The sequence below is a fragment of the Lipophrys pholis genome, assembly GCF_963383615.2.
Source record: "Lipophrys pholis genome assembly, chromosome: 7".
Taxonomy (NCBI): domain Eukaryota; kingdom Metazoa; phylum Chordata; class Actinopteri; order Blenniiformes; family Blenniidae; genus Lipophrys; species Lipophrys pholis.
In genome coordinates, this window is record NC_137638.1 from 31527863 (window position 1) to 31546624 (window position 18762).

Here is an 18762-nt window from a genome sequence, read left to right on the forward strand (position 1 = left end):
CAGACATAGATTATATAGCCTGGAAGGATAGCTTCAAAATTTATAAGAAAGCTCTGAGTAGAAGTAGAACTAATTACTACTCATCCTTAATAGAGGAAAACAAAAACAACCCTCGGTTTCTTTTCAGTACTGTAGCCAAACTGATGTTTGAACCAAAATAGCGTCGAGCCCACCATTCCTATCAATATATGTAGTGAGGACTTCATGAAGTTCTTTCAAAATAAAATTACAACGCTTAGGGATAACATCCATCAAACCCTACCGTCCGTTAGCCCCATAACAGAGGAATTGGTTAAACCTAACAGTCATCTGGAATGCTTTCAGCAAATACAACTAGTCGAACTAAATTCCCTTATTCCTTCTGCTAAACCAACTACTAGCCTGTTGGACCCAATTCCTACTAGAATTCTGAAAGAGGCACTGCCACTAATCAATAATTCTATACTCGCAATTATTAACCAGTCTCTAACAATAGGCTATGTGCCACAATCCTTTAAACTAGCAGTTATTAAACCTCTCATTAAAAAGCCAAACTTAGACACAAGCCTTCTCTCAAACTACAGGCCGATCTCCAACCTTCCTTTCCTGTCAAAGGTTCTGGAGAAAGTAGTCGCTAAACAACTCCAGGATTACCTGCACGAGAATATTCTGTTAGAGGACTTTCAGTCCGGCTTCAGAATGAACCACAGTACAGAGACTGCACTGCTAAAAGTTACTAATGACCTTCTAATGGCCTCAGATAGAGGTCTTCTATCTGTTTTAGTTCTTCTGGACCTTAGTGCCGCATTTGATACTGTCCATCATAATATACTTTTAAGGAGATTAGAAGATGCCGTCGGCATTAAAAACTTAGCCTTAAACTGGTTTAAATCATATTTATCTGACCGGTTTCAATTTGTTCATGTAAATAACAAATCTTCAATGCATGAACGGGTCCTGTGTGGAGTACCACAAGGCTCCGTCCTCGGACCGATTTTGTTTAATCTCTATATGTTACCACTCGGAAATATTATTAGGAAACACAACATTAACTTTCATTGTTATGCAGATGATACTCAGCTATATTTATCAATTAAAGCCAATCAGGCCGACCAACTTGTTAAACTAGAGTCCTGCCTCAGGGACGTTAAGTCCTGGATGTCTATCAACTTCTTAATGCTCAACACATCCAAGACTGAGGTTATAATCGTAGGTCCTAAAAAGCTCAGGGATAACTTTTCAGATAGTCTGATTACCTTAGATAATATTACCTTAACCTCTAACAGTGATATTAGGAACCTGGGTGTTATTTTTGATCAGGATCTGTCCTTTATGTCCCATGTTAAACATGTCTCCAGGACAGCCCTCTTCCATCTAAGGAATATTGCAAAAATTAGAAACTTCTTGTCCTTCAAAGATGCAGAAAAAATTATTCATGCCTTTGTGACTTCAAGATTAGATTATTGTAACTCCCTAATGTCAGGCTGTCCAAACTCCTCTGTTAGGATCTTACAGCTAGTGCAGAACGCTGCTGCACTTTTACTAACCAGAACTGGAAGAAGAGAGCACATATCCCCAGTCTTAGCATCCTTACACTGGCTTCACATCAAATCTAGAATAGAATGCAAGATCCTTCTGATCACATATAAAACTCTTCATCACTAGGCTCCGTCCTATATGGAGAAACTTCTAGAAGTGTCTCACCCTCCACGAGCCCTTCGCTCTGAGGATGCAGGACTGTTGGTAATCCCTAAACTCCATAAAAGTAAAACAGGAGGCAGGAGTTTCAGTCATATGGCTCCTTTACTCTGGAATCAACTACCAGCCTCGGTCCGAAGGGCCGACACCATTAGTTTATTTAAGAGTAGACTAAAAACCTTCCTCTTTGATAAAGCTTATCATTAGGAATAAAATAGGACCACTAAGTTGAGCTGCTATAGGCCTAGACTGCTGAGGGGATTTTCTCTCTCCCGTTAAAGGGAGTAACTCTACATTTGGAGGTTCTGTTTCTTGTCTTTCTTTCTTTCTCTCTGTGTAACAACATTACTGGAGCCACCAGATACTGCCGCCGTCTTTTTTCTCCCTGACAGGAGGGGAGCAGGATCCAGGGGATCAGACCCAAGACTCACAGAGTGGAGTTACGACGGTCCTACTACCCGACCCCACCACAGCACCAGGACCCCACCGCAACGGCATGGCCCTTAAACTCCAGACTGAGATTGGTTCATCATCAGACCAACGCTCATCATAGACTTTTCTTAGTATTTGTACTTATCTGGCCTGTCTGCCACTCTCTCTCTCCCTCTTCTATTCCTCTCTCTCCCTGTCCTATCCCATGTACTTCTCCCCACAACTGGTCAAGGCGGATGGCCGCCCTTCCAGAGACTAGGGTCCGCCCCACAGTTTCTTCCTGAAGAGGGAGTTCTTATGAACTTCTCTCCATGCGAGGGAGTTTTTCCTGGCCACTGTTGCTTGTTACATCTGCTTGCTTTGGAAAGGTTTAGTTGGGTTCAGTTGTACTCTATCATTGTAAGAGCGCTTTGAGATGTTTGTTGATGTGATTTAGCGCTTTACAAATAAGATTGAATTGAATTGAATTGAATTGTACACCCTGAGGAGATTTTGAGGATGAATGCCCCATCCAATTTTTTTCCCAAACCTTGTCAACAGGACTTTAAATCGGTCACAGGGCTCTGTTCTGCCCCTCCGCTCTTCCTGAGCCGGGCAGCCTAACCGACGTCCTCCAAGGGCCCCCACAGTCCATGGAGCATGCAGATGTGACTCGTCGCACGGCAGTCGGAATATTTACTCTGCGTCAACTCAGGCTCTGAGCAGCCCAGACACTTAGATGTTGGTTACTCTGTCCCGGGGGTACTACATTCAGTCCTGTTGCCGGCCTCCTGTACATGGTCAGGTCAGGATCACTGTGATCCACGACTCGGCAAGGGCACAGGCACTTTCCCAAGAAATTTGCATATTGATGGCCAAAGGTGCCGTAGTGCCTGTGGATCCCCGGCTGTTGCGCCCCATTCTGAACCTTTGAGGTCTGAACAGGTTGTTAAGGGTCATCCCGTTCAGGATGTGGTGCATCAACCAGACCACCCATGTAAATAGTGGAGCGACTGGTTCATATCAATAGCTTTGAAAGATTATGTCATGTCCAAATTGAGCCTCAGCATGGGCAGTTCCTTTGGTTTGCGTTTCAAGGGGAGCACTACCAGTTCAGGGTTCTACCCTTCGGGCTCTCACTGTTCCCCCGTGTGTTTCCCAGTTGTGTTGATAAAGCTCAATGCTCACGGCAGACTTGGGGGTTTCGGATCTTGCTTTGTTGAGACGGCTGACTGATGTGTGCACCAACTCACAAGGTTGTTGTTCGGGACACGCGAACTGTGCTCGGTTCCGTGGCCTGTCTCAGGTTGCGTGTCAGCCTGGACAGGTGCAGGAGGCTGCACGTGTCTTCTTAGTACCTGCTGTCTCTGTCTTGGTAGAGGAAGAGAGATTACACTACACAAGGGATTCCACTGGGTTCCCTTCCTTTTTGATGGGAGGTCATCCATGCAGATGCCTTTCTCCAGGGTCGGGGAGTAACGTGGCAAAGACAGATGGGGCAAGGAATGTTGACACCACGTCAAGAAGGGTGGCACATCAATGTTTTGAAGTTGATGGCAGTGCGGTCAGTACTACAAAAATTCCTTCTACCTCTTCAATGAAGACATGTTTCATTGAGGTCTGGCAACACTATTGTGGTTTTTCACTTCAACCACCAGGGGGAACCAGATTCATGAGCTGAATGAGGTTGGCTGCTCAGGTCCTGACTTGGCCAGACTTGAGAGCAATACACATTCCAGGAGAGCAGAATGTGCCTGCAGACTTTATGTCCCGCCAGTCACCATTGCCAGGGGAAAGGGGTCTTCAATCGGCAGTTTTAGACCAGGTTTGGCAGACATTTGGCAGGGCAGAAGTCGACCTCTTTGCTTCCGCGGAGTCCACACATGGTCCCCAGTAGTTTCCTCGTGGACAATGTCTGTCCTCTTGGCTAGGAGGCACTGGCACACAGCTGGCCCAGAACTCTACTGTATGTGTTTCCACTGTTCCTACTGATCTTCCCAACGCTTCTGATGTAAGGCACACAAGTAAGCTGCCCAATGATCCTAGTGTCCCTGCATTGGCTGGCCAGGACATGGCTTCTGTTGCTGCACAAGCTCTGTTGCAGCTTGACCTGGCACCTACCATCCAGGAGGGATCCTCTGCCCCAGTTTGGGGGGAGGAATATAAACCCCGATCCCAAGCACCTCCAACTGTGGATGTGGCTGATGCAAACGCCTGTGCACAATCTACACGGCTGTATACAAACAGGTGGAAGCTGTGCCGGGGTCATGGCTTGGACATTGAACATTGTCCTGTCTCCTCCATACTGCAGTTCCTACAAAACCTTTTTAACCAAGGATGGTCTCTATCCACACAAAAGGTGTATGTTGCTGGCATTTCATGATCTCATGCTGGCATTAATGGTGCTTTGGTTGGCCATGACAAAAGTGTGACGCTTTTTCTGAAAGTTGCCAGTACACTCCACCCACCTAGTCGACCAATTGCTCCTAAAGATGGCATTTATTTTGGCCATGGCCTCAGGTAGACATGTAAATGAAGTACAAGCCCTATTCGTCCATGGGTCCTGCCTTAGGTGGGCAGCAGATGGCTCTGGAGTGACCTTGTGGACTGATGAATCTTTTGTCCACAAGGTGTTTTCCTCGAAGCACAAAACTCAACCACTCCAATTGGCTTGGTTTGGTACGCGGGCCTGTGCTGATCCCGTGTCCTGTCCGTGCATTAGAGGTGTACACATCAACCATAGCGAGTATGCGAAAGTCCAATCACCTGTTTGTGTGCTCTGTCCGGCCGCAGCGGGGTCTAGCCCTCACTACACAACTTGTTTCCCATAGGGTTGTGGAAGTTATTAGGCATGTCTATAGCTCACAGGCACTGCCTGCTGGTGTACGCTGACATTCTGGGTTGCGTCCAGTGGGGTCCCACTGCACGTAATCTGTGAGGCAGCCTTGTGGATGTCGCAGACAATGTTTGCAAAGTTCTACCGAGTGAATATGGCGGTGCCCCACCCACTGGAGGGGTTTCTGAGACAGCACCCCTCTGGGTCGTGAACTTGGTGTTTTCCTGAGTTGGTGATTCCTTGGGACTTTGTTGTGATACATCATCCAGTGCTCTTGTGGTCTGAAGGGATGAAAGTTACATATGTAACTATGGTTCTATGAATCCCGGATGACCGCCAGACCATTCAGTCCCTCAGAATACTTGGGTGCTCGCGAGAAGTTTGAGGGACTGAGCTTCCGTTGGCATGTGATTATAGAGCCTCAAGTGAGCCACCGAGAGGTCATGAGTGATTTTGTCATAACATTCTTGATCTGCATATGCACAAGGATAATTGTACAGTGCTTAAAGCACCATCTCTGGCGGTCATCCAGGATTCATTGAACCGTAGTTACAAACGTAACTTTCGTTTCTACCTTTTTTTCGAATAAATAAAATTAAGCATTAGCCTTTAAAAGAAAGAAAATATGGCTCATAAAGTTCAGATATAGTATTGCTATACGTACAAAAACTGTACCTAGGTTACATTTACTAACTTTCATAATTACAATTGAAAATATAGAAATTACATTTATGTGATTTTATCTTATCTTTATCCCTTCTAGTTATTTTAACCATTGTAGCTGTTCTGTTTCACCTTTAGTAGACATTTTTGAACAGCATCATTGCCGATGGAAGTGGAGGCGGTGATGTGGTTGAGTGATGAGGGGGTCGGGTGATTAGATGGTGATGTGGTCGGGTGATGAGGTGGTCGGGTGATTAAGTGGTGAAGTGTTCAGGTGATTGGGTGGTCTGGTGATTGGGTGGTGAGGTGATGAGGTGGTAGGGTGATTGAGTGGTGAGGCGGTTGGGTGGTGAGGTGATTGGGTGGTGAGCTGGTTGGGTGATGAGGTGGTTGGGTGATTGGGTGGTGAGGTGATTGGGTGGTGAGCTGGTTGGGTGGTGAGGTGATTAGGTAGTTCAGTGATTGGGTGGTGGGGTGGTGAGGTGATTGGGTGGTGAGCTGGTTGGGTGATGAGGTGATAAGGTAGTTTAATGATTGGGTGGTGAGGTGATGAAGTAGTTTAATGATTGGGTGGTGAGGTGATTGGGTAGTGAGGTTGTTGAGTGGTGAGATCGATGGGTGGTGAGGTGATTGAGTGGTGAGATCGATGGGTGGTGAGGTGATTGAGTGGTTAGGTGGTCAGGTCCTCGTACCTCTGCAGGAGCGAGTGGTGGTGTTGAGGTAGTACTGATGGGCGCAGCTGTCATACTGGCACTCTCCAAACAGCAGCACCTTAGACGGGTCACGGCAGGATGTACAGATTGCGGCCATGTCACAGGTCAGACACTGGTTGTCACACGCTGGAGGGAACACATGAGTGGACATACAGGTCAGGTGAAGTGTGAGAGGAGAGGTGGAAAACTCAGTCTTCTCTGCATTCATGAATACTGAAAGGTGTATTGTCTCAATAAGATAAGATGACGTGTCAACTACATGACTTGATAATTCCTCAACACAAATGTGTGCTTTCATTCTCTTTCTGTTATAATTGCTAAAGCTTTTTTATATTACTGTTAGAGCAAGAATGTGCTCTGCCACGAAAAAGACCCAAGTGTTAACCATCACGAACGAAATAATGTTCTTATAATCCTCTGTCACTGTTTTCGATCTCATGATTTCCACTGCATCATTGTGTTGAAAGTTATTTCTGGCTTCATTCTACTTCCCTGCACTTCTCCGCTCTGGTTCAGGTTTCTGTGTCTTCACTTTGGATCTAAACCGATTAATATCAAGCATGTGTATCTCATGAATGCCACTGAGTTATGTTGGAATTATTGTACATTTAAAAGCAGATTGAGTCATGGTTCAAATGGGTTGTACTTTGTATCCTGTCAGCACATCTTTATTCTGTATTGTAAACACTAACGCGTGTTTCTATGGTATTGTTTTTAATGTATCATTTTCTTGTTAAAAATTCATAAAACTGTTGTGGCAGAGAAGTAGAGGCAGCGCACCAGATTTACATAAAGTGCTTAATTACCATAAAGGAGGAGCTGCCTAGTAAAGTACCCTTGCTGCTAAAGCCAGTTTAAGTAGCAGCAGCTCCATTTCACTGCACAGTGTAAGGCAGCGAGCCTCCAGATGTCATTTGGACGGTCAATCTTCGAAAAAGACGATTGAAAAAGTAGTGCACAGCTTGCTGAAAGCCGTTTAACTTATGTATACAGTAGAGCCTCCGACTAGGGACCCGGTAAGAGCAGGCAAATAGTCGAGCACGGAGAGGTTTTAACTGTTAACGCACATTAATGAGGACAGCCTCCAGCAGGGGGCGCTGCTGTGTCAAACTTCAGTCAAACATGAGGCACGTGGACCAAAACCGTCTGCAAAAAGCTCAAACTCAGCCCCAGAAACCACCAAGCAAGTGTTTACATAGGATTTAAAGGATTTTTTTTTTTTAACATTTCACTGTATTTTGCAGCAGAATGTTTAATTAAAATTGACTTTATGTTGAGGTTGTTGTAATTTTTAGTACTAATTGTGTGATCTTGAAAAATTCATCCCATACACTGTGGCCACAACAAAGAAACACTTTAAAGTGTAAATTTAAAGGTTATTATAGAATTATTTTACCAGTCCAGCCCACTCAAGATGAAACTGGACTGTATGTGGCTGTAGGTTTAATTTTATTTAGTATTTATTTAGTATACTTCTTTGTAAATTTTATATTCATGTATAAATATTTTGTACACATCTTTATGTTGGTTCAGTTATGTACTTTTAAATAAGTATGTTTCTTCCATAACAAATTATTTGGTTCATTCAATATCAACTAGTCCTACAATTTATCACGTCACAATGTAGTATTTAGTAGTACACAATGTAGTATTTAGCCTTCCACCGGACAAGTCACCCACTGAGCATGTTTGGGATGCTCTGGATCGGCGTATACGACAGCGTGTTTCAATTCCTGCCAATATCCTGCAACTTGGCACAGCCATTGAAGAGGAGTGGACCAACATTCCACAGGCCACAATCAACAACCTGATCAACTCTATGCGACGGAGACGTGTTGCATTGCGTGAGGCAAAGGGTGGGCACACTCCATTGGGGGGTTTGAGGTGGGGGTGGGTGGGTCAGAAAACCAGACCCCCCAAATAAAGCAAAACTGCACATTTCAGAGTGGCCTTTTATTGTGGCTACCCAAAGGCACACCTGTGCAATATCTATGCAGTCTAATCAGCATCTTGATATGCGGCACCTGTGAGGTGGGATGAATTATCTCAGCAAAGGAGAAGTACTCACTAACACAGATTTAGACAAATCTGTCAACAGCATTTGAGAGAAATAGGCCTTTTGCATATAAAAAGTTTTAGATCTTTGAGTTTAGCTGATGAAAAATGGGCGCAAAAACAAAAGTGTTACGTTTATATTTTTGTTCAGTATATGATGTCTGCAGTCATTTTTGAGTACATTGAGAAAAAAATCAAAAATCTAATCGAAAACCAATTTTTTATAAAAATATTAGATTTTTGGGGGGAGGGAGAAATGCCCAGCCCAAGGAGGAAGTATTTATGATGTCATAAAGGGAAAATCTCAATTACGCCTGAATGAGCACACATTTACGAAAAAGTGGAGGAAGCAAATGATGGAGATGACAGACTTTAATCACTTCTGGGGCCTCATACACAGACTATGGGTACAAATATTTCTGTTAAAAAAACAATTATAAAATGAATTTTGCATAATATGGGACCTTTAGGTGGAGACAATCTAAGCTCCATGTTGATCATTACATCGACAAAGAAACGCTTCGCATGTATAACCTAGAACTAAAAAGGGCCGGACAATCTTTCTTCTCTGAGATTATCACCAAACACAGTAATAATGCTCGTACTTTGTTTAGTGTTGTGGACAGTGACGAATCCCTCGCCATCAGTACCTCCTGAACTGTTATTTGATGCATCTTGTAATGATCTACATCCCATTTCACCCCAGGATTACACAGATCAGACTGAAAATCAGTCAGTTGACCTCAGGCATTATAACTGTAACACCTGAACCTCCACACAAATATATTCTGTCTAATCTGGCAGATTTTCACCTGTTAGACTGAGCAGCACTAATCGATATTGTTCAGGACCTCAAACCCACAACATGCAGCCTCCACACTCTGCCCATAAACATTTTTATAAAATAAAACAGTTTTTAACTGTTTATCTTCAGATGTACTACAGATAGTCAACAGCTCTCTTTAGACGGACATTTTTCCTAAAATTCTAAAGACAGCTGTTATCAAAACCTATTTAAAAAAAGAGTAATCTGGATGTTTCAGTAATTAGTAATTACAGGCCCATATCAAACTGGCCTTTCTTAATCAAGAATATTGAAAAGGTAGTTTTTACACAATGCTTTTATGGCACAAAACAATTACTTCAATGTTTTCGAGTCTGGATTGAGGTCAGAGCACTGAAACACTCTTATTAAACTGCTGAATGACGTCTACATGAGCAGTGACACTTCCAGAGTCTCAGTTTTAGTGTTACTGGATCTTAGTGCTGCTTTCCACACAGTTGACCACAACATACTGCTGGACCCACTGGAACAATGGTTGGGGACTTCTGGCACTGCACTTTGCAAGTTGTTTTAAATCCTACTTGCAAGATGGTGACTTTTTTTGTGTCAATAGGTAATTATGATTCTGAGCAAATGAAAATCACTTATAGGGTTCCTCAAGACGCCATCTTTGGGCCCCTTTTATTTAACATCTACACGCTCCCACTCAGATCATGGAACATTACAACATCTCTTATTATTACTATTATTAGGGATGTCCCGATCAGATCGGTAGATATCGGATCGGGGCCGATATTGGTGATTTGTGAGTGATCGGGAATCGGCAAATCCAGCCGATCACCCCACCAATCTAAAACAAAAAAAAATAACTTTTTCACGTCAGCTGCCGTAAAGCGAGCCCCGTTTGCAACCTGCCGTAAACTGACGTTCGCAACGTCACCCAATAACCACAACAATCACGGACTACGAGCTCCGGTCGAGCTGCAGAAGCTAGATGCAGGCGGAGCAGGGCCAAAGACATATAAAACTAGAGTTATATGTAGTGGTTTATGTGTTTTTGTGCAGGAGTCTACTTCCACATTTCTATGTGGTCTGTTGTGTTTGGTGAGTCACAGCACCTCTAAAGGCGTGGCATGTGTACTACATGCCCTGAAGCCTCGTGTTGAGCTGTGTTCATAGTGATTTATTTGCCACAACATCCAGGTGAAGTTGTTTAAGTTAACATAAATAAGAGATACAAGACTGCAGAGTGTAATTGGGTTTTTGTTGTTATGACTGAATAAATCAGTTCTTAAGTCATTTTGAGAAGAATTTTGATTCAATAAGTGAGTTTTACAATAATTTCTAGCTAAACAAAGCTTCTGCCACTAGTGCTTTTAGCTACAGACATCTTAGTTGCTCCAAAAATAGACTATTGAGTGTCTTTGCAATAGCAATGCAAGTATCGGATCGGGAAAGTATTGGTATCGGCCAATACTCAATTCTGAAACATCGGATCAGTATCAGAGGCCAAAAAGTGTGATAGGGACATCCCTAATTGTTATTATTATCAATTATGCAGATGACACACAGCTCTATATATCAGTGTCAGTGGATGATCGCATCCACTTATACCTACTGAGTAAGTGCATAAATTAAATGAATTAGTGGATGTGTGAGAACTTTTTACAGCTCAACCCAGAGAAAACTGAGGTCATTGTTATTGGCTCCAAATAAGAAAGGTTAAAGGTCAGTGCTCATCTTGAATCCATGTCACTCAGGACATCAAATCAAGCAAAAAATACGGCTGTAATTCTGGACTCAGACCTGAAACTCAACAGCCACATTAAGACAATAACAGAATCAGTTTACTACGATCTGAAAAAAGAATTAAAGGATTTCTGACCCAACAAGATTCTTTTAGAAACTTGTTCATGCATTTATTTTCAGTAGGTTGGATTACTGTAATGGTGTTTTTACAGGCCTCAGTAAAATAAATCTGTCAAGATAGCTGCAGCTCATCCAGAATGCTGCAGCCAGAGTCCTCACCAATACACAGAGGGTGGAGCACATTACACAAACACAAGAGCCTTTAAATGATTGTTTTGTGTGCATCAGGTTTGTTTACATGAGAAAGGTCAGCTGGAAACTGCTTATGTATTTACCACAAGGTGATTGGATGAAGAAGAGCAACAGAAGGGATAAAAAAATTTAAGAACAAAACAGAAAATATCTGAAATACAACTTGTGGAGAGCTAGCTGAAGAAATGCTTCTCATGTTTTGTGAATATTTCACTTAAAATCAGCTTGAAGACACGCCATTGGACATAGTATGTGGTGTTAAGACAGGACAAGACAAGGCATTGAGCATTGAGTGATGAAGAAAAGCATGAAAATGTGATTTAACAAATCAAGAAATCTCAGATCCCAAATGAACAGACACTTCCACAGCATGGTAGCTCCACAACTGACTCCCATCACAGTCATGAGTTATAATCTGCACACAGTCGGATTACCTGGATGCAAGTCACCAGTCCGCCAATGTAGCAGCACTGCCACACTTACCTTGACAAACCCGGTGACTGTTGTCATAGTAACCAGGGGGACACACGGGAGCACAAAGACCTGACAGCAACAAGACGCTGTTGGAAGGACAGGATGTACACGAGAGGGGTCCCGGCCCATCGCAGGATTCACATGACGGATGGCAATCTGGGAAAACAAATGATTCAGTTTTCATGTGAGAATCAGAACTCAAAAGATTTACTGAGAACAGTCTCACTCTACAGAACATATAAAGATGAAATATTTCAAGATCTCCACCATGCTTCTCTATAAAGTTATTGCAAACAATCCAAAGTTGTAAGTTTGAATTGAAAAACACTCATTTCCATCAAGGGCATTCTCCACGTCTCAGACATGAGTCAGCAGCACACACTGCTTTTATCCGCCTTGCATACTAATCAACAGCAACAGATGGCAGAGAATAGGAAACTTAATGCTGAATTGGCAAAATGTATCATCAGGCCTGAATCAATAGCAGGAGGAGGGAGGAGCAGAGACACACTCAAATCACTTCATTTAGATCAGCCAGACGACAATAATGGATAAGAAAAATGTTCCGATATGTTTTTGTCTATGAGAGTGTGTGAGAGCTCATACATACTCATGCATGGCTTTAGCTGTTTCGACCAGTTTTGTAGACGTCTACTGTGACATCAGAGATTCTCTGAATATCTGGAGGACAGATTCGAACTGGATGTGGGAGGTTAGTCTGCCTGCAGCTCACCTGCACCCATCTTTCAGAAAAAACTAATTGCATTTTGGTGTGGTCTCTTTTAATGCCACAGGCCTTGAGGTGTTTTCTGATAAATGGAGGCTGCTCCTGGAGAAGTTGTGCGTTGTGTAACACCGGTCTCAGTAACATACTATGACCCTGTAGTGGTTTGAAATGTCCTAACAGTTGTTTATGTTTGGTGATTACAGTACAGCACAAATCTATTAAGGAAACCTCTTGTATTCCCTCTTGAGGCTGATGTGGCTGATCTCAGTAGAATGGTCTCAACCCTGGTCCTGGAGGTCTCTTGTCCTGCATGTCCTAGATGTCTTCCTGTAACAACCATGTCCTCAAAGAGCTCCTCAGAAAGCCCAGTGAGAAACCCCTCATTGTGATCAGGTGTGTTACATACAGTGGGTGAAGATAATGTCAGGTTCTGTTTGATTTTTGGTTCTGGTGGCCTCAGTGCATAAATACCCATCAGCATTATCTGTCCGAAGAAGGCTGGAGCATAAAGTATACATTATAATAATGATAGATCAATAATTGTCAAGGTTTTTATGTTTTTTCTATGAAGTTCTAATTAAATCAGCTTGGTTAGAAATTAATAATAATCAATTTCAGAAAACCGACTTTTACATCAGCTTGCTATATTAAACATTCACTAAAAAATATGCTTATCTTCTGCATGTCCTCTCTGAAAAAGCAGAGAATAAAAGGGTCAGAAAGGAGCTGCTGCCAGGTCAGAAAATGAACGGATAAAGTTTAAAGTTTTGCTAAGATCTTTCTCACAGGTTTAACATTCCTGGCAGCTCTGACTTGACCTCTGACCTGACCTTTGACCTGAGGGACAGTAGACGGACAGAGGAGAGAAAAGGCCTTACTGATGCAGCCTCCATGCCAGCCATAGTATCCTGGAGGACACTCAGAGACACAGTGGTCCTCCAGCAGCCAGGTCCGGGCTGCTTTACACCACAGACACACACTGCCCTCGCCCATCTGGAGGTCCGCCGAGCAGCGCTGGCAGTCTGAGCTGCACCCTGCAGGGAGAGGACATCTGTAAAAACCAACACTTCCTCACACAGCAATAATCAACTCAAGCTCATGGAAAATATTTCTAAAAGTAGATGGAGTATGATGGAAGAAGAGGTCCACAAAAAAATAAACCAGCTGAAAGTGTTAGAAACTTTCAGTCTCAGAACTGCACGGAGGTTTAATTTAGAATACAGAGATAAGAAGCCCACCTACACCGTCAGCAGAGGGCACAAAAGATCCCAGATGATCAGAACAAAGAGCAGCACCTTGAGGTGCTTATCTGATGATGTCTGGGTTGTGTTTGGTTAACTTACCTGTCTGTTAAAGATCAATGTCTACAGTGGAGAACATGGCATGGGGTCAGAAGAAAGGTAAAGACAACACCCGAACAGGTGGACTTGTGTGCTGACGTGAGAACAGTGTGAGATCATGAAAGCCTTTCTTTTACTCTCCGTAGAAAAAAAGCTACCTGTAAAAATACATGCAAGCAATAAAATATAAAATGATCATGAACAATGATTAAAATAACCCAAAATCAAATGCCATAACGCTTGTGACATGATTATATGATTATGATCCAACAAGAAGGAATTGATGATTTGTTAGCTGGTTGTGAAACTTTCTTTGTTCAGAGTCTGATCAGGAAAACAAAGAGTTTCTGGTCCAGCTTTGACACACACATTTTTCTCTAAACAGCATCATGGACTCTGTTCAGACCAACCAGACAAACCAGTCCTCTCATTCTTTCTGAATGTAGTTTTGGGGAATGTGGGAAGAAACCGGAGTACCCAGAGGAAACCCACACAGACACAGGGAGAACATCCAAACTCCACACAGAAAGGCCCTTGCTGAGAGGCGAGAGCGCTAACCACTGCTCCACCGTGTCAGATTCATGTCTCTACTTTGTTAGAGGCAGGCAGGCCACCATCCTCATCACCACCTTGTCTCATCTACTGATTTCTGAATAAGATTTCCCTGAAAGAAGATCCATGTACAGTGTAAAAGTGATTATAGTGACAGAATACATGATGAAAGAGTTATGCAAACTCTGAGATGAATACTGCTTTCGTGATGAAATTATTCTAACACACCTCTCAAAATACCACATGCAAATGATAAGATACCTCAGGCCCTAGAGGTCACACATTGTGCACTCTCTGAATATGAAAGCAAAATTCTGCTCCTCAGAGCTCCTCTCTGAGACACGCTTACCTTTTGAAAAGACTATTAAACAGAGTGCTTCCATGGTGAATGTATGGCCTGCTGCTGGATGAATGAGTCCTCCAGTGGATCATTGTATCTGGTATTGGACAACACAGCTTTTACCTGACCTTTCTACATGATTGATTTCATTAATGACAATCTGCATAGTCAATCCGCTGAAGTCCAAGGATTATGTATAGACTCTTTTTTTAACGACAGGTAAATGCAGGAAACGTTTTCACCTGGCAGACATGTTTCGGCTGCGACGGCAGCTTTCCTCAGAGCGTCATCTGACGTGTTGCTCTTTATCAGGTGACCGGCCTGACAGATCTGTCAGATTCCGTCCGGCTGGCCACGCCCCCCACCGTCTGGTGGTCTCTGGAGGATGGAATCCCAGGTGTGTGGGATTCCTGATCTCGATGGCCTGTTTTATCCACCGTTTGAGCTTGTTTTCCTCCGATGTAATGACCCATCCTTTATTCCAGTTCATGATATGGTTGTTTCTTTTGCAGTGGTCAGTGATGGCTGATTTTGCATTTTCTTCGTCTGCTGTGCCTTTTTTTGAACTTGTGAGTCGTCCTCCTGTTTCTTTTTCACATTCTGTTTGATGTTCTTTCTTTCTTATATTAAAGGATTGGCCCGTTTCACCAATGTACATTTTGTTACATGATTTACATGGGATTTCATATATTACGTTGCATTTGTTCTCCAGGTCTATTTTATCTTTAGGGTGTACGAGCAACTGTCAGAGGTTTGTGTGTGGTTTCACTGCTGTGCTGATGTTGTATTTTTTCATTATCCGTTGTCTGGGTTCTCTTATCCCTCGGATGTATGGGATGGTAATCTTGTTTTTGCTCTTATCTGGTTTTTCTGTGTGTTTTGTTTTCCTTGTTTTCTATTCTTTTCTTTATTCCCAACTTGTTGTTTTCCTTTGTTTATGGCCCACTTTGGATATTGACACTGTGTGAGTAAATTCTTGATGTGTTTGTCCTCCTATTTTTTGTCTATGTCATTCCATCCTCCAGAGACCACCGGACAGCGGTAGGCGTGGCCGGCCTGACAGAATCTGACAGATCGGTCAGGCTGGTCACCTGATAAAGACCAACACGTCATCACACGTCAGATGACACTATGAGGAAGGCTGCAGTCACAGCCAAAACATGTCAGCCAGGTAAAAAACGTTTCCTGCATTTACCTGTCATTAAAAAAAGAGCCTATGCATATGTAGTTAGATCAAAATGAACACAATTCAACAAGTCCAAGGATTGTTTTTGACTATGTGAGAAATTGGACTTGATCCTGGAAGAGGTTTCTCTCAGGGACAGAGACAGGGGCGGAATCGAGGGGCAGCATGGGGGGCCGTGGGGTAGTACACAAACACAGAAGTGAGACAAAGCGTGTGTTGGAAGTGTTTGAAAAGACAAAGCTCTGTAAGGTTCTGCCACGCTGCTTCATCAAACAAAGCCATCAAAGAAAAGGAACGGTAGATGACGCAACATATAAAGTTTGACCTCTCCTCTTCATGTCTCAATCTATCTTTGTTCGATTTATTGAATGTAACATTACAATATGCTTTATAACTTCTTCCATCAACATATTTCTTTTTGTGCTCGATCCATTCACTGCATGGTGAACACAAGCAATGACATAGTAATACTCAAATCCTTCTGTTTGCACATAATATCTCTGGTAGTGTTATCTTCAATGGACCTCGTGCAAAACGCACGCAAACGCACAGTTTATTTGCATGACCATATTGGCCCATCTAAATAGTTTGTCTAAATACACATATTGAAGTGGAGTGGTCATATGTTCTCGCAACAATAAGGGACTTCGGCCTGGGGGAGAATTTTGTCTCCTGGGTCAAAATGCTATATGCTCATCCTACTGACTCAGTCATTACTTATCCCCTGCATTCAATTTACAATGCGCCTGTCAAAAGGGCTGCCCCCTCTGCCCTTTATTATTCGCTATTGCAATGGAGCCCCTTGCTATCAGTATTAGGAGCCAGCCTTCCATTGCCCCATTAACCGTGGGGGGAGTTGACCATCGCATCTCGCTGTATGCAGATGATGTGGTTTTATTTTTGTCTCACCCAGAAGACTCCCTCCCCCCTTTACTAGGACTTATTAAAAAAATGGGTGAAATGTCTGGCTACACTGTAAATTGTGATAAAAGTGAATTCATGCCCCTTACTGGTGAATTGGGCACACATTTTCTTAAAAACCTGCCATTTAAAACTGTCAAAGATAAAATCAAATACTCAGGTGTTACAATTGCTAAAGACCCTAAATTGATTTATAAATTGAACTTCCTGGATCTGATTGACAAGTTGAAATGCAACATTGAATCCTGGAGATTATTACCATTATCTCTGGTAGTTTGCATTAACGCGATTAAAGTGGTAACTCTTCCAAGATTCCTCTACCTCTTTCAGAATGTATCTGTCTTTTTACCCAAATCTTTCTTTAAACAATTAGACTCGTTCATTCTACCTTTTGTATGGGGTTTCAAAGTGCACTGTATTTCTAATAAAACATTTATCCAAGCCAAAATCAACTGGCTTACCAAACTTCTGCCATTACTACTGGGCGGAAACTGAAGAGCATTTATGTATTGGCAAAATGTGCATCAAGGTATAGACGCTTCCTCCACCCCACACTGTAAAATGTAATTGTATATCTTACTTAAAACAAAAAGTGACCTTAACTCATTTCACTTACTCTGTTGAGTCTCTTCACTTAAACTTAGTAAAGACAACTTTCTGCTGAGGCAAGTAAACAAACTTGTCAGCAGCAAGTTCCCTATACTTTGAAGTATGAGTGAACAAGACGCGTCTGCAAAACCTGGAGAAGCTCGGCAGCTTTCGGATGCATTCGGCATCTCTCGTTGAATACACATGCGCAGTTGCCCACTAACGCCATGCTATAAATAAGGTGGTCAACCACAAGCGGGAAGAGACATATTGCAGCACAGTGTCACGGTAAGTTTGACTGGTTTTATACGTAGCAAACACATACGCAAGCGTAGAACCTTTGAAGAGCGGACCCAGTAAGAGCGGACATCCTGTACTGAGCGGACACATCGCTGTGCACCGACAAACATTTAACTGTTAACACACCGTAATGTGGGGACACCTGCCTGACGTGGACAACGGACAGGTTTTCTTGGTAAATTTCAAGGTGAGCGGACACTAAGAGGGCCAAAATACTTAGCTGGACCTAATTATTGGAACATTCAGGCCGCGGGTGATACATTATTGTCTCCTTACTACAATCCCGGTTCACTTTCATGCGCGTTCCATAACGTAACGATCACGAAAATCCCAGTAAAAGGTCGGAGCCGAGCGCACAGGGTGGATGACGGGTTTGACGTCACGTGTACTTAAGTTTCACTTTCACATAACAGCATAGAACACAAGGCCCGTGGTCAAAAACCCACCAAGAGGCTCCAATCTGATCCCACCAAGCAAGGAGGTTTTAAAGGATTTCTACAAAGGTTTTTTTTTTTACATTTCATTGTATTTTGCACCACAATGTTTCATTAAAATTGACTTGTAGTCATTTTCAGTACTAACTGTTTGATCTAGTAGAAAAATTGATAATTTCATTACGTACACTATGGCCACAAAAAAAACAACAACTTTGAAGTGTAAATTTAAAGGTTATTATAGCAATATTTTACCAGTCTGGTCCACTCAGGATGAAACTGAAGTAAATTAAATCTTATTTAATAATTATCTTGTATACAACTTATATACATGTATATATGTATTTATATTGTATACATCTTGTATTGATTCAGTTATTTGCTTTAAAGGAGACATATCATGCTTTTAAATCCTTCCTTTTTACATATAAATCATACAGTTGTGGTCTATATAAAGTGGAACTGCAATGCTTGGGTCTGAATTCCTCATTATTAGAGCTCCACAGGCCCCTTTTCTACCCCTTTTCTGATGTGCTTCTGAGAGCAACTCGTTTTGGGGCGGTCTCTTCAAATGCAAATGAGACACTTCATACCCCGCCTCCTCTCAGGTTGCAGAGGTGACACTCGGTTCAACTCCACCCTGTTCGGCCATCTTTGTAGTTTGATAGAACAGATACAATTATCTAGCGGCGCAGAAACT

At 42.6% G+C, this 18762-nt stretch overlaps 1 protein-coding gene across 1 annotated transcript in view; it reads right to left on the reverse strand.

Annotated features, from left to right (window-relative positions):
• fras1 (Fraser extracellular matrix complex subunit 1) overlaps positions 1-18762 on the reverse strand; it is a 442407-nt gene that overhangs the window by 193386 nt on the left and 230259 nt on the right. The window contains exons 20-22 of the mRNA XM_080467793.1: positions 13280-13435; positions 11684-11830; positions 6280-6426 (exon numbers count right to left, since the gene is read on the reverse strand). Of these exons, the coding sequence (XP_080323919.1) occupies positions 6280-6426; positions 11684-11830; positions 13280-13435 (450 nt within the window). The remainder of the gene's footprint in view (positions 1-6279; positions 6427-11683; positions 11831-13279; positions 13436-18762) is intronic.